This window comes from Harpia harpyja, chromosome 16, assembly GCF_026419915.1.
Source record: "Harpia harpyja isolate bHarHar1 chromosome 16, bHarHar1 primary haplotype, whole genome shotgun sequence".
NCBI lineage: Eukaryota > Metazoa > Chordata > Aves > Accipitriformes > Accipitridae > Harpia > Harpia harpyja.
In genome coordinates, this window is record NC_068955.1 from 31826488 (window position 1) to 31848250 (window position 21763).

Here is a 21763-nt window from a genome sequence, read left to right on the forward strand (position 1 = left end):
GCCGGTGCCGGGGACGCCCCCCGTGATGTGGGCGCAGCCCCCACAACACGGTGGGGGGGGAATTGATCCAGGGATCCTCCTACCCCCGGGACCCCCGATCCGGGGAACCCCTCCCGCCAGGCTCGAAGCTCAGCCCAGGGACCCTGATGTTGGGACCCCCACCCCAGGGATACCCCTGTCCCCAGGACCCCCCACCCTAGGGACACCCCCTTCTCTTCGATGTTGTACATTGGCCCCGCGGGGGGCAGGACGGACCCCGGGGGTCCCCGGGGGACGCGGGTGACCCCTGGTTAAAGGCACCCCGCTGTTGGGGGCTGCAGGGCCAGGCAGGGACCCCCAGGCCTTGTCCCTCGGTGGTAGTGGGGGGGGCCGGGGGGGGCCTGGATGTATGTACATATACATATACATATATATAGATATATATATATATACACGGACGTGTGCAGACTGTGCCTGGCAGGGTGATGGGTGGGATGGCCCGGGGGGGCGGAGCCTGGGGAAAGGGGTGGAGCCTGCAGGAAGGGTGGGGCCCAGGTGATGGGCCATGTGGGTGGCACTGGTGGGATTCCTCCTTTTTGACACCCCCCCCCCAAAATCTGGCCCTGTGCCCCCATTCCCTCTCCCAGCCTTAATTTATTCAATTTATTTCATTTATTTCATTTCTTTAATTTATTTGGGGGGAGACCCCCTCCTGGGGAGGGGGGTGCTTGGCTGGGCACCCACTGCCGAGCCATGGGGTGACAAGGGGCTCGGGGGGGGGGGGGGCGGATCCCAGGGCAAGGTGGGAGTGGGGGGGTGGCGTGGGGTGCCCCGCTCCGGCGTGGGGGTGAGGGTTCCTGGGCACAGGGCTGAAGCCGGGGGTCGGGGGGGGGGGGCACCCATGGAGGAACAGCCAAGGCTGAGGGGCTCCAGGGCGGGGGGGCACCCCCGGTGCTGGGGACCCTCGGGGGGGTCCGGAGTGGGGGGCTGGTGGGGGGGTGTCCCGAGTGCTGGATCCCGGAGAAAGCTGCCGGGGGGGGGGGGAGGGGAGGGGGGCGGGGGGTCTCCCGGTCACCGGGGACCTCGGTGAGGTCCCACTCGTGGGGAGGGCAGTTTGGGAGTTCGCCCCCCCCCCCGGTAGTGCCGCTCCCGCTGCAGGCCGTGTCGTGCCCGGTGCCCGTTCCCGTCCGGGGCGGGGCAGCGGCGGCGGCGCTTCCTGGTGCGGCGGGGGCGGGGGGGGGGGGGGTGTACCGGGGGGGGGGCATGGCGCTGGTGACCGTGCGGCGGGCGGCGGTTCCGCCGGGGGACCGGTGGTGAGTGCGGGAAGGGAACGGGATCGGGAACGCGGAGGGGGGGGGGGACACGGCGGAGGCGGTTCGGCCCGGCCGGTTCGGGGCCACCGGGTGTTGCCGGGGCGGCGCGGGGGGGGGGGGGGGGGGGGGGGGGGAGGCTGCTTCTCCGGTCGCTGCCGGTGCAGGCTTATCCCGGCCGCTGGCTGGTGGGGGGTTACTGGGAGCCCGGTTGCCCCCAGTACACGTTGGGGTCTCCTCTGGTGCCGGTTGGGGGTTACCGCGGTAAGTGGGGGGGGGGGGGAGTGGGGGGACGTTTGTCCTCAGTTCCTCCCACCGTGCCCAGTGCTCCCGGTACCATCGCTTGTCCCAGTGGCTCCCAGTGCCCCTGCCTGCCCCCCCCTTCCCAGTTACCACTGGGCCTTATCTGGGTGCGCAGCCCAGGGCACCCCTGCGAGCACTTCCCCCCCCCGGGCAGCACCCAGCCGGAGGGAGGCGGGGGGGGCACAGGGACAGGACCCCCCCTGGCATCCCAGCGCCGATCCCTAGGATCTACCTCCCCAGTGGGACCCCCCTCCCCAGTGGGACCCCCAAAGGGGCCCTGCCAGTGCCCCATGCTTCTGGGGGGGGCGGGGGGGGTGACTTTGGCAGGGTGTCCCTGGCCCAGGTGCCCAGGCGGGACGTGCCGGGGGTGCTCGCCGGGCACCCCAAGCATGGTCCGTACCCCTGGGGTCACGCTCCCCCGGGGGCACTGACCCCCCCCCCCCTTGCCCCCCCCCCCCCCCGGTGCTTTGCAGGTGGAAGATGCACCCAGGCGCAGGCAGCTGCAGCGGCGGTGAGAAGGGGCTCCGAAGCCGCGGGATGGGTGACACGGGGTGCTGGGGGTGGGGAGGGGGGACAGCTACCCCCTGAGAGATTCCCCCCCCCCCCCCCAGCTCTCCCCCACCTCAGAGGAGCGCTCTGGGGGTACCCCCGGCTACAAAAGCTGGGTCCTGCTGCGGGCTGGGCCCCACGGCCCACTCGGGACCCTCCTGCCCCCCCCCAGGCAGAGCTTCGTCATGGTCAAGGGGGCCGCTCTGCTGCTCCCCGCGGAGGAGGCGCTGGAGGCCGAGCCCCCCCCGGCTGCACCCCCAGGCCAGGCGCCGGGGCGGCAGGAGCAGCACCTGCGGCTCATGATGCAGCTTCTCCGTCCCCAGGACGCCGTCCGGCTGGTAGGGAACGGTCACCCCCCCCGGGATGGGGACAGGGGTTGTGACGGTGACAGTGATGGGATGGAGATGAGCTGGGGACGGTGAAAGAGAGGGGGATGGGGACAGGGATGGGGACGGGATGGGGATGGGATGGGAATGGGAATGGGGATGGGGCGGGGATGGGATGGGATGGGGACAGGATGGAATGGGATGGGATGAGGATGGGGACGGGATGAGGATGGGACAGAATGGGGATGGCATGGGACTGGGATGGGGCAGAATGGGAATAGGGACAGGAAGAGTATGGGAATGGGATGGGATGGATGGGGATATGATAGGATGGGGTCAGAATGGGGATGGCATGGGATTGGGATGGGGCAGAATGGGAATAGGGACAGGAAGAGTATGGGAATGGGATGGGATGAGGCTGGGGATATGATAGGATGTGGTGAAGACAGGATGGGGATGGGAATGGGATATGGATGGGGACAGGATGGGACAGGATGGGATGAGGATGGGGACAGGATGGGGATGGGACAGGACGGGATGGGATTGGGATGGGGCAGAATGGGGATGGGGACAGGAACGGGATGGGACGGGGTGAGGATGGGGATATGATAGGATGTGATGAGGACAGGATGGGGATGGGATGGGGAAAGGATGGGGATGGGAATGGGATAAGGATGGGAATGGGGTGGGAATGGGACAGGATGGGATAGGATGGGATGGGATGAGGATGGGATTGGATGGGGCAGAATGGGGTTGGGGACAGGAAGGGGACAGGAATGGGATATGGACGGGGGACAGGATGATGGGATGAGAATGGGGATAGGATGGGGATGGGGAGTGATAGGACGTGATGAGGACAGGATGGGGATGGGACAGGACAGAACGGCACAGGATGGGGGCTGAGGATGGAATGGGATGGGGATGGATACAGCCCAGCCTGCCCCCGCAGTGTGCTTGATGATTCTCCCCGGGCGCTGGCGGCACTGGGGGGGGGCAGATCCCGCAGTGCTGCCTCCGGGGGTGCAGGGGGCACCCCTCATGCCCCCCCAACCCCCAGGCGGTGCGGCTGGAGTCGGCACGGCCGCGGCGGGTTCGGTACCTGCTGGTGGTTCGGCCGGAGGAGGTGGGAGCCGAGGGGGGAGACGGCGCTGCTGGGTGTGGACTTCGCCCACGAGGGGTGAGTGGGGCGTGGGGGGGGCACGGGGGGGGCGGCTGCACCCCCTGACCTCTGCCCGCCCCAGGGCCGCCCGCTGCACCCTGGGCATGGTGCTGCCCCTCTGGAGTGACACCCAGGTCTTCCTCGACGGCGATGGGTAAGGGGTAAGGGGGGGCTTCTGGGAGGGGGTGGGGCTTATGAGGGTGGGGGCTCATGGGATTGGGTGGGGCCTGTGGGGGGGCGGGGCTGGGGTGCCCACCCCAACCCCCGTGTCCTCCCGCGGTGCCCAGGGGGTTCAGCGTGACATCGGGGGGGCAGACCCGCATCTTCAAACCCATCTCTGTCCAGACCATGTGGTGAGCGAACCCCGGGCGTGTGTATGGGCACGGGGGACGTGGGCAACCACCGTGGGCACGGGGCTGGGGCACCACCACGGTTATGGGCGACATGGGCATGGGGGACGTGGGCAGCACTGTGGGCACAGGACATGGGGCACTGCCATGGACATGGAGGATGTAGGTGCCACCATGGGCACGGAGGACGTGGGCACCATCATGGGCGTGGGGGAAGCGGGTACCACTGTGGGCACAAGAGATGTGGGTCCCACCGTGGCCACGGGGGATGCGAGCACTGCTGTGGGCACAGGGGATGCGGGCACTATCGCGGGCAGGGTTGAAGTGGGCACCACCACGGGCACAGCCGGGATATACGGACACCACCACGGGCACCTGGGCACAGTCATGGGAACGGGGGCTGTGGGAAGGGTTTGGCCACAGCCACGCACCACCCAGCTGCGCCCACGGGCCGTGCGCACCCGGGAGAGGGGAGGTAGCACCCACATTCTTGGGGGGCGTGGAGAGCCAAACCGGGGGGTACGCCGGCACTGCGGTGCCCTGGCCACGGCGGCGGGGAGGAGATGCGGGCACGTGCCGGAGCAGCGGGCGGTGCCGGGGCGGGTGCGGCGGTGGCAGGTGGTGTGCGGCAGGGCCGTGCTGCAGGAGCTGCACCGCGCCTGCGAGGAGGCGTCCCGCGGCGGGCACATCCCCGGGGGTCCGGCGCTGGCCTGGGCCCGCGGCTACGCGGCGGCGCTGACCTCGGAGCAGAGCTGCCTCAACGAGTGGCTGGCAATGGCCGACCTCGAGTCGGTGCGCCCCGCCTCGCCCCCGCCCCTCCGGTATGCCCCGCCTCCTCCTGCCCCGCCCGACAGCCTGCTGGCCAATCAGCACTGCTTGCTGGGCTGGGGGGGGGGAGCCTCAGGGTGGGGCGGGGAGGGTGGGGCTTGTGGTAAAGGGGTGGAGCGATTGGGTGGGGCTGTGAGGGTGGGGCTCTGCTGGGAAGGAGGGCTTGTGCTGAGGGGTGGGGTCTGGGGTTGGGGTGGGGCTAATGGAGGGGGGTGGGGATTGTCTGGATGAGGGGTGGAGCTTAAAGGAACTGGGTGGAGCGTCCCCATCTAGGGAGGGTCATGGGGGAGGCAGGGCTTGCATTTAGGGGGAGGGGCTTGGGAGCAGAGGAGGCGGGGTTTGGGCAGGGCGGGGCCTGGGCAGGGCAGGTGGGCGCCGTTGACGCCGTGATGCCGGCGCCAGGCCGGCGGCACCGGAGCTGTCGGAGCAGGCGGTGCGGGCGCTGCTGCGGGACGTGATGGCCACCGCCGACCTGGAGAGCGTCACCTCCAAGGAGGTGGGTGCCACCGGGTGGGGGCTTCTGGCGGGGGCAGGCGGGGGCCATCCCTCACCCCATGGCGGTGCCCAGGTGCGGGAGGAGCTGGAGCGGCGCACGGGGCACAGCCTGGCCCAGCACAAGGACTTCATCGACAACGAGATGCTGCTGGTGCTGGCGCAGATGGACCGGCCCTCCCGCATCTTCCCGCACCTCTACCTGGTGGGCAGCGGGGCGGGCAGGGCGGGCAGGGAGGGCAGGGCCGTCCACACCCCTCACCGCTGCCACCACGCAGGGCTCCGAGTGGAACGCGGCCAACCTGGAGGAGCTGCAGCAGAACCGGTGAGCGTGGAGTGGCACGGGTCACCTGGGGTGGCATGGGAGGGTGGGCACAGGGTCATCGTGGAGTGTCGTGGTGGTGCAGGTATGAGGTCATCATGAGGTGGCCCGGTGGGGTGGGCGTGGGGTCATCGTGGGACACGTGGCAGGGTGGGTGCAGCAGTGGGGTGGGCACGGGGCACTGTGGGGCACCCCATAGAGCACGGGCAGAGCCCAACCCTGCGTGCCGGCTGTGCCCCCTGCCCGTGGCCACCGCAGGGTCACCCACATCCTGAACGTGGCGCGGGAGATCGACAACTTCTTCCCGGCGCTGTTCACCTACATGAACGTGCGGGTGTATGACGAGGAGACGGCCCAGCTCCTGCCCCACTGGAACGACACCTTCCTCTTCCTCTCCCGCGTCCGGTCAGTGGGGCCAGGGCAGCCCCGCGGCACAGGGGAACTGGGGGGGGGGGGCACGGGGGCCATCGGTGGGGGGCGCAGGGCTTGGGGGGCAGGGGCTGGAGCCAGGGGCAGGCTGGGGACAACGACTACGTGGGTGGGGGTACCTGGGGAGGCATCTTGATGACTGAGGTGCTGGGGGGCACTGGGAGCCCTGGCGCATGGGCTCCCTGGGGACACGGGGAGCCTTGGGGACACGGGGGTCCTTGAGGACGCGGGGAGCCCCGGGGACACGGGGAGCCCTGGGGCGCGGGGGTCCCCGGGGAGACGGGGGTGGCTGGGACGGAGGGGGAGCGCCGAGAGCTGGGTGGCAGCAGGGGTGGGGTGCCGCAGGGCCGACGGGGGCCGGGCGCTGGTGCACTGCCGCATGGGGCTGAGCCGCTCGGCGGCCACGGTGCTGGCCTACGCCATGAAGGAGTTCGGGTGGACCCTGGAGCGGGCGCTGCGGCACGTCCGGCACTGCCGCCCCGGCGTCCTGCCCAACCCCGGCTTCATGCGCCAGCTCGACTTCTACCAGGGCATCCTGCACGCCAGGTGGGTGGGGTGGGACACACCCTGTGGGTGGGGTGGGTGGGGCCTGGTGTGACCACGCCCCTTCGGACAGCAGAGGGAGGGGCCTGTCGTGACGGCCAAGGACAGGGTTCTGCTTTGACCGTGACCTCTTGGGTGGCGTGGGTGGGGGCTGTCACGGCCACGCCCCCTCTCGGGCCTGGTGGGGTGGGGCTTCTTATGGCCACGCCCCGACGGGCAGGGTAGCCTTCGGTGCAGCCGCCTTTTGCCGCGCTGGAGGCGGAGCCTGTGGGAGCCCCCGCCCCTCCTCGGTGGAGGGCGTGGCTCCGCGCGTGGGGCGGGGCCAGCCGCTGACGGCAGGTGTACGGCAGCCGGCACAGCAGCCTGTGGGAGCCCAAGGCGGCGGCGGCGGAGCCGGCGGCCCAGCCCGAGGAGGGCCCAGAAGCCCCCCCGGGGGGCGAGGGTGGCCTCTCCCCGCTCTCCTCCCCACCACCCCCGGAGGAGGCGAGCAGCCCGGGGTTGCTGGGAACCTCCCGGCGCCCCCGTATCTCGCCTCTGCGCCGTCATGCGGAGCATCAGCCTGCTGGACTCCCCCGAGCCCCCGAGGTGCCGGGGGAGCCCCTCGCCGGGGAGGTGAGCGTGGGACGGGGGGGGCACAGGGGCTGGGGGGGACGGACACCGCAGCTCTGGCTGACCCCCTCCCCTTGTGTCCCCGTCCCCCCCCCGCAGGTGTTTGCGGCCGCGGAGGCACCGGGGGGCCCCCCCCGGGGGTACGGCCCTCCTCCCGGCCCCGCCGTGTGGTGCGCCAGGCCAGCCTGGACGGTGGCCCCGCCCCCGCCTGTGACCACGCCCCCGCGGGCGGCCACGCCCCACCTGCCGCCAGTTGTGACCACGCCCCCACTCACCCCCCTGCCCCCTAAGCGGGGGCGGGGCATGGGGCAGAAGCACACACACCCCCCCGCCACCATGGCACAGGGAGAAGGGGCGGAGCCTAGGCCTATAGGAGGCGTGGCCAGGGAAGCGGCACGCCCCCTCCCCTCACACACAGACACTGCCTGCACTTGGGGGGGGGGGGAGGGAGGCGGCCCTGGCCTCATTCCCCCCTCCCCCCCCCACGCACAGGGCCCCGCTGCTACTCCTCACTCAGAATAAAGAGTGGAAATGGCTGCCCGTCGGCGTGGGTCCTGCCCGGGGACGGTGGCTTTGGTGGGGGGCGGTGGGGACGAGCGTGGGGCCTCCTGCGAGGCCCTCCTTGCCATCGGCAGGGGCCAGAGTGAACAAGTAGGCTTGTAGACCTCTCCCAGGGTGCGGGAGGAGGCGGGGATGGGGGGTAACCTGCTGCCCCCGGGGCTACCGGCACGCCGCAGTCCGCCCTGCCGCCGCGCACCGCCGGATACGGGGAACCGGCAGCTCGGGGAGGACGAAGTTCAGGCGCCATCTTGTGCGGCGGGCGGAGAGGGGGAGTGCGCATGCGCCGCGGGGGTTGGGAACTACAGCCCCCGGCATCCCTTGCGCGGCGTCGGGCTTTGCGCATGCGTGCGGGGCCCTCCTTCCTGGTTGCTATGGGAACCGGGCGCAGGCCGGCCTCAGCCCCAGCGCCTAGGCCTCGCCCGGGGACCGTGATCGGGACCGGGACCGGGGCAGGCCCGAGGACCGGCAGCGAAGGAATGAGCCGGGCAGGGAGCCGGCAGCCCGCTGTAGCCGTAGCGGCGGGTCAGGCCGGACGCTGGGGAGGCGGCAGGGAGAGCCCCGCCATGGTGCACCCCCGGATCATACATAGTGGCTGCTTCACGGTGTCGGAGCCGCACGCCGAGGCGGGAGCGGGGCTCAGACAGCAGGAGGAGGCCGGGGCAGCTGCCTGGCGCTGATAAGCCTGACACCCGGGAGGGCAGAGCTGCCCTGGGCCGGGAGGGCAGGCGTGGTCGGCAAGCCGCGGATCAGGGATCCTCCTGAGGCGGGAAGAGCCAACGCGGAGCCCCACATGGAGCTAGAAGGTCGCACATCACCTACCTCAGACCGTGAGGGCCTGCGTTGAGGAAAGGTGTCCTGACTGGAGACTGTTCTGAGCCTGTTGCTCTCCCATCTGCTCAGGCTGTTGCTCTGGGCAGGGGGGAGAGCCATCCCGGAGTCCTCCCACCCCGCAGCCCTGGGGCACCCACAAGGTTGGGACGCCACACCTAGAGAGCTGCTGGAGTATAGCCAGAGCCCTCGCTGGCTTGCTGCCCACCAGGAAAGACACGACTTGAGCAACAGCCTTGCACTGCTGGGCTCTGCCAGCACCCCAACCTTTGATTTGCTCTGTCACGTCTCTCAGCCGCTGCTGTGGAAGGGGCAGTGCAGGGCGCTCACGGCAGAGGAGCTGGGCATGGCAACAACCTGGGCCCCAGAGCTGGGGGGCGAAGTGCTGCCAGTTTCTTCAGACACCACCAACCCCTTCTTAGCGGGGGGACATGGGATAGAAGGGAGATAAGGGCCATGGGGTGGAGCAAGAGGCCACAGCGCTGCCGTGGGGTGCGCAGGGCACTCTGCCTGTGTTTTTTGATGATAAGACAGATCCTGTTTCTTCTGAAGTCTTCCCTCACTTTGCTGTGCCTTGAGGGCTTCTTGATTACCACCCACATGCCTTTGGGTGCTCTTTGAGTGGGTTTTTATCCTCTCCCTCTCCCAATCCTCTGCCACCGCAAGGAGCCTGGAAACCTCCTCATCCTCCCATCACGAACCTGGGTCCTGGCCTCCAGCATGCTGTGTCCCAGCAGATTTTGTGACAGTGCTGCCAGACAGGCCAGGAGGGCATCATCAGTGCAGAGCAGCTCTGCGAGCCCCCACCCTCTGGCACGTGCCCGAGGTCAGAAGGAGTTTGGCCATGGGTGCAGCGGGACCGTGGCATGAAACTGGATGGGGGGGGGGGTATGGCAGAAAAAGCAGGGTGAGGTCCAGAGAGCCCCCCTTGGAGGACCCCCCCACCGGCTGCCTCCCTCCTCCTGGCCCTGGGACCCTGCTGGGTGCGATGCTGGGCTGGTTGGGTGCGGGATGCTTATCTCTTGGTGGGGGGGGATCCGCACCCACACCTAAATACCTCCGTTCTGTTCCTGGCAGACGAATCATGTCCCCCAAGTAGAAGATGTTCAGGGTCCCAAAGCTCCTACAGCGGGACAAGATCCAGCTGAACAACACAATCATCTGGAGGGCTTGGTACCTGCAGTGTGAGTGGGCCCCAGGGCTGCAGGTGGCCCCCCCACCCCATCCCACCCTGTCCCACCTGCCCCCCCCTCCCCAGGACACGGCCTGGGTTACTGCCGAGTCCGGCTCTCCACTGCTCGATTGCTGGCTTGGGAATATAACCGATTCATTTTATTGGATTAAGCAACATGGAGAGCTAATAAATTAAGTAATCAATAACCTAATAATTAACAAACACATCTATTATTAATTTATGATTAAATGATTCTGCACACAGCAAAGCTACTAATTATGGCTCTTAATCTTGTGAATCCCACAGGACTGTTGTTGAGTGACAGCTCTATCACTCTTCCCTCCCCACTGCCTGGGGGAGGGAGGTCCCGTCAGAGTCCCAATGGCCTGGGGGAGGCCGTGCCCTGCCACACCTGGCTCTGCAGGTCGCCAGCACTACAATCCACAGTCATCTGCACCCCTAATATCAGAACGTCCCCCCTGTGCTGACCTTTACCTGATTTTAAGACCTACTCTCAATTTTTTCCATTTCTGGGCCCTTTTTGCTACCCTTCTATCTTCCTTTCTCCACCCAAACAGCCTGCTCCTAATTACTTTTTCTCCATGGGTCCCAGTTTTGTTTCATCCATAATCCAAATTTGATGGTTTTGCTATTACTACCTAGGTAACCTCAGCTTTATATGGGATTCCTGGTGTGGTTACCTACGAATGGGTGGCTTTGCTAGCGTCCATCCATCCCTTTTCTCCCGCGCTCCACGTTAGTGCCCACCAGGGTGGCACAACCCAGGCGTGGGAGAGACCAGTGAAATCATCCCTCTTCCCTTCTCCCCACAGATGTGGAGGAGAGGAGGAATCCCGCCTGCAACTTCGTGACGCTGCTGGAGGCCAGGGACAGGCAGGAACACTGTGGTCTAGAGGTGAGCCCCCACAGCCCCCCCCCAGTCCCCGACAGGACTGCACCTCCCGTGGGGTGCTGTGGCATGTCACGCCAAGGGACTCTGCACGGGACAGGACCTCGTGGGGCTCGTGGTCTGGGCCTGGGGGCCACAGGCACTAAGCCCACCGCCCCCTCGGCAGCACTGCGGGTGGGCGGCAGTGCTCACCGGACACTCACGGTGACGTGTGTCCGTGTGCTGCAGGTGGGGACGGTGGAGGGCAAGTACTGGAAGCACCACATCCAGGCTGTCACCCGGGAGTACCACAAGTGGAGGATGTACTCGTGCGCGCAGGTAAGGACACACGTGGGCACCTGACTCCCCTGCTTCCCCCCTCCGACCCCCACCCACGGTCCCAATACGCCCCCACCCAGACTGACCGATGATGGCATGCGCCAGCCAAGCCCCTGCCAGCCCAGAGACACCTTTGTCCCTGGCTCTCCAGTCCCGTTGGCTGTCACCACCCCCTCTCCCTCCTTCGTGTTATCCCGGGATATGGGCAGCCCTGGTCCGGGAAGGGGCAGGTGGCACTGCCCTCTCTGTGCCAGCCTTGCGATCAGCCGGATGGGCAGCAACTCGCGTCATGGCTCCTCTTTGATTTTCTCCAGGTGCGGAAGATGAAGGACAAACCAGCAGCGTTGCCCTCTCGGGTACGAGCGCCATGTCTACACCCGTGCTCTCTGTCCGAAGGGCTCCCCTCTCCCAGCTTGGCCAGTCCCACTGGGAGTCCCAGCAGCGCTGGCTTCTGGATCTGGGCTCACCAGCATCTCTCACCCTTTCTGTGCCTGGCAAGGGGTGCCCGGTGCCCAGCAGGGTCTGGTGGCCAGTGGCAAGTTGGAGGGCAGCTGCCCCATGGAGCTCGACCCCCAGCACGACCTGGAGAGGCTGATCTCGGACCTGGCCGACACCATCTTCTACAGCTGCAACCCCTACGGGGGGTCCAACCCGTGCAGCCTGGGTGCACGGGGCCGTGCCACCCCCTCTGCTTGTGGGGCACCTCGGCGATGCCCACGCTGCCCGACTGACTCCCTGCCACCCTGCAGCTCACCATGGCAACGTGGATGTGATCCAGCCCACCCTTGGCCAGCTGCATCGCAACTTTGGTGAGGATTTCATGGATGCCCTGCACTCGCCCTGTGGTGAGTGGTGCTGGGGGCAGCCCGTGGCCCCTCTCCTCTCCCCTCAGCCTGCTGCGGGGCATCCCTTGTCCCTTCTTGTGTCCCCTCTCTGCCACGCTTGCTGTGGGGTGCCAGCCTAAAAGAGGAGCCAGCGGGGGCCAAGGAGGTGCTGCCCCTCGCCCTCCCCCTGGAGCTGGAGACCCCCGTGCCGCCAGGGGGGCAGCAGACCTTCCTGCCCCTCTTCCCCACCTCCCCGCTGTGGGTGAGCCCCCCTGCCTGCCCCCCCGGCCCTGCATCTCCCACCCCATCTCGCCCTCGTGTTCTCCATCGTCACTGCCAAGACACCGGCACCTTCACCGTGCCAGCCCCGGTGCCCCCACCCAAGGGGGCCACCCACCAACGGTCACTGCAGCTCATCGCCCCGACCCCCCGTGCCACCCTCCCACCTGTGTCCCCTGCTGCTGCCATGCACGCTGCCCACCTCCCGCCAGGTTGGTGTCCATGGGGCACGGGGGGGGCACCCCCAGGGACGGGGACGTGCTGACAGCTGTGCCCCCAGGTCTGGCAGCACTGCCTGTCGTGCCTGCCAGGAACCGCCCCCCCAAGTGATTTCTCCTTCTGCCTGCCGGTGAAGGCAGGGCTCAGCACCCTGCCTGGGCACCATCCTGCCCACCCCATCTCTCCCATTCCAGGGCTGTGGCACCCCCAGACCCCACGCCAGGCGTTCTGCTGATGAAGAGCTCCCATCCCCGCTCTGGCTTGTTCCCCAGGGGCACTGGTACGTGGGGGCAGGCATGGGCTGGGGCGGGGGGGGGAGATGGGACACGGCGGGCACCCCATGGCACTCAAATCCTTCTTTCCCACCCCAGACACGGAGCCAGCGGCGTGTCTGGCCTACAGCCTCCCCGGCACCGAGGTACAGCCGGTGATGCCCGGGCAGCGGTGGTCACCACTGATGGTCCCCTGCCTGCCTCCAGACCATCTGCCGCCCCCCCCCCCGCCCACCGCTAACCGTGCCCACCACATGCAAGTCAGCTCCAGAGCAGAGGGGATCTGTGAGGCAGAGGGCACTGTGTGGGGGCACCGTGGGGTGGCACAGACCCCTGGTGCTCCCAGGGCTGGCATTAAACACTGTGTGACTGGACAACCCGCCTGGCTCTCTCGGGGCGGGGGGGGTACAGGCCCCTGCCCTCTCCCAGTACCCTACAGAGGGGCTTCACCCCCCCCCACCCCGGCTGCCCCCCAGACAGCACGCGGCAGCCCCCCTCCTTCACTCACACCAGTCTTTAATCCGCCCGGTGCCCCGGAGCTGCGGCACGGCTGCGGACAGGCCTGGGTGGGGGGGGGTGCAGCGGGCACGTCGTGTGTCCCCCCCGATCCTCCCTCCGGCGTGGGGCGCAGCGGCTCAGAGCCCGTACTCGTGCCAGAGGCTGTGGGGGACAGTGGGGTGGGGGGTGTCAGTGGGTGTCTTGTGCCCCCCCCCCCCTGCTTCTTAGTGGCAGGAAGGATACCCCCATACCGGCAGGGTGGGGGGGAACCAAGATGGGGTGCCCGGTGTCCCCCCCCCATCCCACACTCACCTGTAGATGACGTCAGGGTTGTCCCAGTGTTCCAGGAGGGCGTCACGGACGGGGCCCGGGGGGCTCAGCCCCAGCGCCTGCGCCCGCTCCCACCGCTGCAGGCGGGTGATACCTGCGGGGGGGGGGGGTCAGGGTCAGCGGGGCTGGGGAGAGGGGTCCGGGGCGGGGGGGGGCGGCCGAGCCGGTGGCGGGGATCTTACCGGTGCAGGGTCCGTACTCCCAGGCGAGGTCGAAGCGCCTGAGCATCTCCAGGAGAGCTTGGTCCGGGGGGGACGGCGGGGGCTCCTCGGAGGGCGGGGGGGCACGGGGCCGGGCCCGGGGACAGTCCCTGCCCTTCACCCCGCCCGGGATTCGGCCCGGTCGTCTCCGCCGCCGCGGGAAGGAGTCGGTGATGCGCCGGGGCTGCTCCATGGCCCTGCGGGAGAGCGCGGCGGGGGGGTCCCGCTCCTGCCCGCGGCTGCTGGGAACCGAGCGGCGGCCCCTCCGTCCGTCCGTCCGTCCGCCCGCTCCGCCCCTGCCGCTCCCCGGGCGGAAGCGGCGGGGCCCGGCCGCTGTCACCCCCTCCCGGCGGTCCCCGTCACCCCCGGGCACTCTCACCCCGTTCCCGGTGGTCCCCGTCCCCCTCGGGACACTGTCACCCCCTCCCGGTGGTCCCCGTCCCCCTCGGGACACTGTCACCTTGTTCCCGGTGGTCCCCGTCACCCCCCGGCGCTGTCACCCCCTCCCGGTGGTCCCCGTCCCCCTCGGGACACTGTCACCTTGTTCCCGGTGGTCCCCGTCCCCCTCGGGACACTGTCACCTTGTTCCCGGCGGTCCTCGTCACCCCCCGGCGCTGTCATTCCCCCCCTCCCAGTGGTCCCCGTCACCCTGGACACTGTCACCCCCCCCGGCTGTCCCCATCACCCCCCCCGAGCCGTGACTCACACCGTGCAGCCGTCACCCTCTGACCCACGCTCTGGCTGTGTGCCCCCTCCCCGGAAAGCACAGCCGGTGACCCACAGCTCTGCCTGTCCGTCCACACCCCCAGCCATGGTGACACTTGTCCTGGGGGGGGGGGGGACGACACGACACACACGACACAGCAGGTGCCACCAGTGTAGATTTGCCTGAAGCTTTTCAGCCCTCCCTGGGGGGGTACCGAGAATAGCTGAGGCAGGGCTGCGGTGCGTGTCCCGACACAGAGGGACAGGGTGACTCCCCAGGGACGGTGACACCCCACCGCCCGAGCCACCAAACCGGATCACGGGTGCAACGGCCGGTGCCGAGCCAGGTGCGAGAAAACCGGTGCCGGAGGCAGACACAACCCTATAGCAGCCATCAGAGAGTCTACACTGCTTTTTGTTTTCTTCCTTGCCCCCACAGCCTGGGGATTTCCTTGCCCCACAGCAGGGGGGGTGACCGGGGAGGGGGAGAACAACTCAGGGTCCGGCCCTGCCCAGGCTGGGGTTGTGCAGGACGAAGTGGCACAGCCCCGGCAGTCGTTGGTGGCCCAGCTCCTCCTGCAGCCGCTGCATGGGCAGGTTGCCCGTGGCCGTGTGCCCAAAAGTGGGGAAGCCACGGGCCTGCGCCCGACGGGCGGCGAGGGCCAGCGCCGCCCGCATGTGGCCACGGCGGCGATGGGTGGGTAGGGTGTAGCCGTGGGCCCCCGTCCCGAAGGGGTCGGTCAGGACCCAGCAGACGGGCTGCCCGGTCCCATCCTGCAGGCAGAGGCTGGGAAAGCGACTCAGCACCTCCGCCAAGTACCGCCGGCTGCGCGCGTTGCCCCCGTACGTCCACGTCTCGTTCAGCAGATCCACGTGCGCCGGGCTCACCGAACCCACCCGTACGTCGGGGTCCAGCCTGCGGCGAGGGTCGGCCGGCGGAGGGGGGTTAGAGGGGGTTGCCCGCGCCGGACCGGGGTTGGGGGGGGGGGGACGACGGACGGGGACTCACCGGGGTTCGGGCATGGTGCTGGGGTCGGGGTGCACGTAGGTGTAGTAATCGGAGATCTCCAGCTCGATCCCCTTGGTCCCCGCGATGGCCTGTGACACCGTGGCCACCCCCTCCTGCAGCCCTGGGGACAGTGCTGTCAGGTCCCCCCATTTCTGTCCACGGCCCCCCCTCTTTCTGACGCCAGCACGCCGGCTGTGCCCTCCCCAGTGTCCCCGGGGGCTACCCGCAACCCCAGTCTCTATCCCCAGTAGCCCAATCCCTGCCCCCAGTGGGCCCAGCACCCCAATTCCTGCCCCCCAGCACCCCCCAAGTCCAGCCACGACGCTCCCCAGTGCCCCCACTAACCTCATCCCTGTCCCCAGTGCCCCCCCAGCACCCCAAGTCCAGCCCCAATACTTCCCAGTGACAGCACCCGTCAAACCCCTACCCCCAGTTCCCACCCCAGCGCACCAAGTCACGCCCCCAGCACCCAAATGCCTGCCCCCAGTGTCCCCCAGCACCCCAATTCCTTCCACCAGTACCTCCCAGTCCCTTCAGTTCCTTATCCCTATATCACCAGTGATTCTCCCCAGTGTCCCACCCTCCCAGTGCTGCCCAGTACCCCTGATTCCCACCCACCACCACTCCCGCAGCGTTGCCCAGCATCTCCCTGATGCCCCCCCCCCCCACCCAGGACCCCCCAAGTCCCCGGGCCACCGAAGATGTGGAAGGCGGTGTCCCAGCGCAGGCAGCCGGGGGTCTCCAGCAGCGCCCGGTAGGCACCCACATCCCGGTAGAAAGCCCCGTGCATGTTCCTGTAGCAGTCATCCACCGGCATCTGCGAGGCACCCATGGGTGCTCTGAGCCCACCCGGCACGTGCCGAGGGTGCCGTACCCACCCCGTGGCCCTCCCCACCCACGGCCACGGCCCCGCATCGCCGCCGGCCACCTCTCCGCTCTGCCGCGCCAGCACGGCGCCGAAGTCGGGCCACGAGTCCACCACGACCTCGAACTGCCCCGGGTTCCCCCGGTTTATGTTCATCGCCGCCCCGTAGACCTGCGGGTAAAAGGGTCGGAGGTGTTGGGGGGGGGGCTGGGGGAAGATTTTGGGGTTCCCCGGGGGTCCCCGAGCTGCCACAGCCTGGGCGCACCCCAGGGCACCCTGCCCTGGCCGGAGAAGCCCCCCGTCTCCCCCATAGGGCTCGGTGGGGTGAAGGCAGGAGGGGGCGGTGCTTAAAGCCAGGCTGCCCATAAGTGGGTGGGGCTAGGTGGGAGTGGGCGTGGTCGGGGTAGGCAGGGGCAGGCAGGAAGCTTGGGATTGGCTGCGTGGCACGCTGCCCGGGTTGGGATTGGGTAGCTTGTATGGGTTGGGGGGTGGGAGGGGATTGGCTGGCTTGTGGGGGGGCCTGGATGGGGATTGGCTGGCTCCGAAACAAGCTGGGCTGGGATTGGCTGGGGCAAAGTCCAACCGGGCTGGGATAGGTGGGCTTGGAGCCAGCCCCAAGGGTGGGGTGTTCCCCGGGGGCAGCCTGTGCTGGACTTGGGACCCCCGGGTGTGGTGGGGGGGGGACAGGGTGACACCGGGGTCCCTGTCCCTGGTGGGGTGGGAGCGGGGAGGAGACACTGGGGTCCCTGTGACAGCATGGGGCGGGGGTGACACCGGGGTCCCCATCAGGGCACAGGGGAAGGGGTGTCAAGGGGAAGGGGGTGACACCGGGGTCCCCATCAGGGCACAGGGGAAGGGGTGTCAAGGGGAAGGGGGTGACACCGGGGTCCCCATCAGGGCACAGGGGAAGGGGTGTCAAGGGGAAGGGGGTGACACCGGGGTCCCCATCAGGGCACAGGGCACGGTGACAGTGGGGTCCCCACCATGGCACAGGGCAGGGTGACACCGGGGTCCCCATCATGTCAAGGGGAAGGGGTGACACCGGGGTCCCCATCATGGCACAGCGCAGGGTGACACAGGGATCCCCATCATGGCACAGGGGAAGGGGTGACAGTGGGGTCCCCATTGTGTCAAGGGGAAGGGGTGACACCGGGGTCCCCATCATGTCAAGGGGAAGGGGTGACAGTGGGGTCCCCATTGTGTCAAGGGGAAGGGGTGACAGTGGGGTCCCCATCATGGCACAGGGGAAGGGGTGACAGTGGGGTCCCCATTGTGTCAAGGGGAAGGGGTGACACCGGGGTCCCCATCATGTCAAGGGGAAGGGGTGACAGTGGGGTCCCCATTGTGTCAAGGGGAAGGGGTGACAGTGGGGTCCCCATCATGGCACAGGGGAAGGGGTGACAGTGGGGTCCCCATTGTGTCAAGGGGAAGGGGGTGACACAGGGCTCCCCATCATGGCACAGGGGAAGGGGTGACACCGGGGTCCCCATTGTGTCAAGGGGAAGGGGGTGACACCGGGGTCCCCATCATGGCACAGCGCAGGGGTGACACCGGGGTCCCCGTTACCGGCAGGGCGAGGGGCAGGCTCCTCCGCAGGGCCCCCTCCAGGCGCTGCAGCTGGGCCGGGCACGTCAGGAGCAGCATGGTCCTGCCGAGAGACCCTACAATAACAGGGGGACAGGACCCCCGGGCGGGGACCCCATCCCTGTCCCCGTCCCCAGCGGTGCCCAGCCCCAGCACTCACCCGCAGCAGTCCTGGGGGCGTGGGGCGTCTGGAAACCGTGGGGTGGGTGATGACAACCACCAGGTTCCCTCTTCTGCAGGGCAGGCGGTGACACTGGTGGGTCCCAGGGCCGCCACCAGCCGTCACGGGTCGGTGAGTGTCCCCTGCCCGGGGGGAAGGGGTGGGTGGTCTCATACGGGGGCAGCGGGCAGGGTCCATCCCACCGGACCCTGGGCGTGGGGCCAGCCCTGCTCGCCCTGCGGCCGCGTGCTCGACCGGAACACCCTGCCCCAAAGCCACCAGCACCCCACAGTCCCGGGACCCTCGGTGTCACCGCCTGCCCCACGGACCCTCGGTGTCACCCCCTGCCCCACGGCCACGGGACCATGCTGATCCTGACGTGCCCGGGCCAGCTGCAGCTCCTGGAGGAGGCCCTTCGGAGGAGCCTGCCTGCCACCCTGCCGGTGATGGGGGACCCTGGGGACCCCTCTGCCACCCCCCCCCTTCCCTGCCCTGCTGGTGACGGGGACCCTGGGGACCCCTCTGCCTTCCCCCCCCTACTCTGCTGGTGATGGGGACCCCCAGGTGGTCCCCACATGGTGTCCTGACCCCCCGCACCGACGGAGGCTGGCAGCACCCAGGGGTGCAGCCGGGCACCCATCACAGCCCCCCCCCCCCCAGCGCTGACCTTCTCCTGCAGGTCCTGGGGACCGTGATGACGGTGGCCCGGGGGAACCCGGCCGCCCACGAGGTGCTGGTGGACTCCTGGCCCCATTTCGGCGTCGTCTTGACCCGCTTGCGCCCAGAGGTGCTGCTCTGGGTGCCCCCACCCTGGCAGCACCCCACGTACCGTGGGGTTGGGGGGGGGGTGGGTGGGTGGGAGGCCACACTCAGACCCCGTGTCCCCCTCCCAGGAGCAGAGGGACCCCGGGGACTTCTACGCCAACCAGCTGACGGTATATTACCGGGATGAGGGGGCCTGGCGGGCGCTGCTGGGGGGCACTGAGGCGGTGGGCTGGAGCCGAGCCTTCCAGATGCACGGTAAGCCTGGCATGGGGGGGGTGGTGGCTGGGGCACCCCCCTGCCCGGGTTGACAGTTCTGCCCCAGGGATGCAGGAGGGGATGTACGAGGCCGTGCGCGAGGCGGCCGATGCCAAGGGGCTGCGGCTGGAGACGTACCGGTACCAGGCGCTGCTGAGCCCCCAGCCCCCCCAGCCCCGTGTGCAGTGAGTGCGAGGGCATTTGGGGACATGGTGGCACCGGGGGGGGGGGTCCCAGAGCACATCCCTGGGTGGCACGGGGGTCCCCAGTCACATCCCTGGGTGGCACAGGGGTCCCCAGTCACATTCCTGGGTGGCACGGGGGGTCCCAGAGCACATCCCTGGGTGGCACGGGGGTCCCCAGTCACATCCCTGGGTGGCACGGGGGGTCCCAGAGCACATCCCTGGGTGGCACGGGGGTCCCAGTCACATCCCTGGGTGGCACGGGGGTCCCCAGTCACATCCCTGGGTGGCACGGGGGGTCCCAGTCATATTCCTGGGTGGCACAGGGGGTCCCAGAGCACATCCCTGGGTGGCACGGGGGTCCCAGTCACATCCCTGGGTGGCACGGGGGTCCCCAGTCACATCCCTGGGTGGCACAGGGGTCCCCAGTCACATTCCTGGGTGGCACAGGGGGTCCCAGAGCACATCCCTGGGTGGCACGGGGGTCCCCGTCACATCCCTGGGTGGCACGGGGGTCCCCAGTCACATCCCTGGGTGGCACAGGGGGTCCCAGAGCACATCCCTGGGTGGCACGGGGGTCCCCAGTCACATCCCTGGGTGGCACGGGGGGTCCCAGTCATATTCCTGGGTGGCACAGGGGGTCCCAGAGCACATCCCTGGGTGGCACGGGGGTCCCCAGTCACATCCCTGGGTGGCACAGGGGTCCCCAGTCACATTCCTGGGTGGCACAGGGGGTCCCAGAGCACATCCCTGGGTGGCACGGGGGTCCCAGTCACATCTCTGGGTGGCACGGGGGTCCCCAGTCACATCCCTGGGTGGCACGGGGGGTCCCAGTCATATTCCTGGGTGGCACAGGGGGTCCCAGAGCACATCCCTGGGTGGCACGGGGGTCCCCAGTCACATCCCTGGGTGGCACAGGGGTCCCCAGTCACATTCCTGGGTGGCACAGGGGGTCCCAGAGCACATCCCTGGGTGGCACGGGGGTCCCCAGTCACATCCCTGGGTGGCACGGGGGTCCCCAGTCACATCCCTGGGTGGCACGGGGGGTCCCAGTCATATTCCTGGGTGGCACAGGGGGTCCCAGAGCACATCCCTGGATGGCACGGGGGTCCCCAGTCACATCCCTGGGTGGCACGGGGGTCCCCAGTCACATCCCTGGGTGGCACGGGGGTCCCCAGTCACAAGCCCAGATGACATGGAGCATCCCCGATCCCATCCCAGGGTGCAGCAGCACCCCCCCCCCCGCCACGCTCTCCCTGTTGGGAAGGGGGACGCAGGTTCCCCCCGTCCCCCCGCCCCATCTCTCTCCGCTCTGCCCCATTGCAGGGTCCCAGCGGGCCTGCGCCTGGCACCCGTGTCCCCGTCCCACGTCCCGCTGCTCAACGCCACGTGGAGTTTCGGGGGCAATGCCCGCAGCCGGCGGTTCCTGCTGGGGCTGGTGCGGGCGCTGCCCAGCGCCTGCCTGCTGGGACCCCGCGGGCGCCCCGTCTCCTGGAGCCTGTTGGACCCCCTGGGCTGCCTGAGCCACGGCTACACGCTGCCCGCCTGGCGCGGGCAGGGCCTGAGCGGGGTGATCCTGGGTGCCCTGGGTCGGGGGCTGCACGCCCGCGGCTTCCCCATCTACTGCGGGGTGTTGCCCCACAACACCCCCTCGCAGCGGGCCGTCCGCTCCGTGGGTTTTCTACCCCAGCCCGGCACCTTCTACACCCTGGTGGTCACCCCCCAGTAGTGACAGGGGATGGGGACACGGGGGGTGGCCACGGTGATGGGCGCTGGGGCTGGGGTAGCGGTGCTTGTTGGGGCGGGGGGGGGGGGGGCTGAGTGTCCGTCCCCGTGGGCAGGGAAGCCATGGCTGGGAGTGGGGGCATAAGATGGGGTTACCTGGATGGGGGGGGTCCTGGCCCCCCACCCTGCCCCCCTACACGCATACACAGAGGAGGGAACACCCTGACCCCCCCCCCCTCACTGAGCTCAGAGTCTGGGGCAGCAACCCGTTCACCCTGACCCCTACTGATGGCACCACTGGGTCCTTGGGCCCCCCGCCGTGTGGCGCGGGCGGGGCGGGGGCGCTGGAGAAAGGCTTTTATTCGTTCATACAAGAATAGATCTTCTGCAATAAATACCCCAATAAATAACATCTCCAATAAATAAACACGCATAGACGCACCGGGACAGCGGCCCTGGGGCCCCGCCTCCAGCCCCGCCCACCACAGCCCAGAGCTCCACCCTCCCGGGCCTGTGGGTTGCTAGGCAACCGCAGGAGAGGCGGGGCTTGGGCAACCGGGGGCGGAGCCTGTTGTAGGAAGGAGGCGGGGTTTGCTACACAGGCTGGTGAGCGGGGCTTATTGCCATCCGGGGAGGGGTGGAGCCTACTGCTCCTGGGGCGGGGCTTGCTGCTGGATAGGGCGGGGCTTATTCCTATGCTCTGGGGGATTGGTCCTTTCAGGGGTGGGCGGGGTTTGCACCCACTCTGGGGGCCTTGGGGGTGGGGCTTATTGCTGCCGTGGGGCAGGGGGAGGAGACTGCTGCCCTCCCCAGCCCCACAAGTGTGGGGCCGGCCCCGAGGGGACGGGGCAGCCTGGTGGGGCGGGCACAGCGTGGCACAGGTGGGGACGTGGGGTGGCTT

The 21763-nt window shown here is 68.8% G+C and overlaps 4 protein-coding genes across 4 annotated transcripts; 2 read left to right on the plus strand and 2 right to left on the minus strand.

The window, feature by feature from the left end:
- The first annotated feature begins 25 nt into the window (after positions 1-25).
- On the plus strand, positions 26-7628 carry SSH3 (slingshot protein phosphatase 3). The gene is given in 19 exon segments (XM_052810642.1): positions 26-50; positions 1138-1292; positions 2066-2103; positions 2314-2479; positions 3525-3602; positions 3604-3644; positions 3709-3780; positions 3914-3979; positions 4609-4797; positions 5207-5300; positions 5373-5501; positions 5575-5621; positions 5877-6023; positions 6393-6593; positions 6941-7121; positions 7123-7177; positions 7180-7202; positions 7299-7314; positions 7317-7628. Coding segments are annotated over 19 exon segments (1896 nt in total). The 3' UTR covers positions 7490-7628.
- A 2270-nt stretch (positions 7629-9898) lies between these two features.
- On the minus strand, positions 9899-13860 carry POLD4 (DNA polymerase delta 4, accessory subunit). Its single transcript, XM_052811471.1, has 3 exons — positions 13595-13860; positions 13395-13506; positions 9899-13244 (listed from the first exon to the last, which is right to left on the minus strand). The coding sequence occupies exons 1-3, from the start codon at positions 13803-13805 to the stop codon at positions 13220-13222; spliced, it is 348 nt and encodes a 115-aa protein (XP_052667431.1). The 5' UTR covers positions 13806-13860; the 3' UTR covers positions 9899-13219.
- Positions 13861-14550: 690 nt separating this feature from the next.
- On the minus strand, positions 14551-16368 carry GLYATL3 (glycine-N-acyltransferase like 3). Its single transcript, XM_052811509.1, has 4 exons — positions 16255-16368; positions 16023-16143; positions 15327-15447; positions 14551-15233 (listed from the first exon to the last, which is right to left on the minus strand). The coding sequence occupies exons 1-4, from the start codon at positions 16345-16347 to the stop codon at positions 14813-14815; spliced, it is 756 nt and encodes a 251-aa protein (XP_052667469.1). The 5' UTR covers positions 16348-16368; the 3' UTR covers positions 14551-14812.
- Positions 16369-18300: 1932 nt separating this feature from the next.
- On the plus strand, positions 18301-20866 carry LOC128152992 (glycine N-acyltransferase-like protein 3). The gene is made up of 5 exons (XM_052811797.1): positions 18301-18378; positions 18615-18722; positions 18829-18955; positions 19023-19140; positions 20464-20866. Exons 1-5 carry the CDS (start codon positions 18301-18303, stop codon positions 20864-20866), a joined length of 834 nt encoding a protein of 277 aa, XP_052667757.1.
- Positions 20867-21763: the final 897 nt, after the last annotated feature.

Coding starts and splice junctions, on each gene's coding strand:
- POLD4 (XM_052811471.1), bottom strand. CDS start 13,805: ATGGAGCAGCCCCGGCGCATCACCGACTCCTTCCCGCGGCGGCGGAGA. Junction 13,507..13,594: donor GGAGTACGGACCCTGCACCG/GTAAGATCCCCG, acceptor CCCCCCCCGCAG/GTATCACCCGCCTGCAGCGG. Junction 13,245..13,394: donor AACCCTGACGTCATCTACAG/GTGAGTGTGGGA, acceptor TGTCCCCCACAG/CCTCTGGCACGAGTACGGGC.
- GLYATL3 (XM_052811509.1), bottom strand. CDS start 16,347: ATGAACATAAACCGGGGGAACCCGGGGCAGTTCGAGGTCGTGGTGGAC. Junction 16,144..16,254: donor TGGCGCGGCAGAGCGGAGAG/GTGGCCGGCGGC, acceptor GGTGCCTCGCAG/ATGCCGGTGGATGACTGCTA. Junction 15,234..15,326: donor AGCACCATGCCCGAACCCCG/GTGAGTCCCCGT, acceptor CCCTCGCCGCAG/GCTGGACCCCGACGTACGGG.
- LOC128152992 (XM_052811797.1), top strand. CDS start 18,301: ATGCTGATCCTGACGTGCCCGGGCCAGCTGCAGCTCCTGGAGGAGGCC. Junction 18,723..18,828: donor TGACCCGCTTGCGCCCAGAG/GTGCTGCTCTGG, acceptor TCCCCCTCCCAG/GAGCAGAGGGACCCCGGGGA. Junction 18,956..19,022: donor CCGAGCCTTCCAGATGCACG/GTAAGCCTGGCA, acceptor GTTCTGCCCCAG/GGATGCAGGAGGGGATGTAC.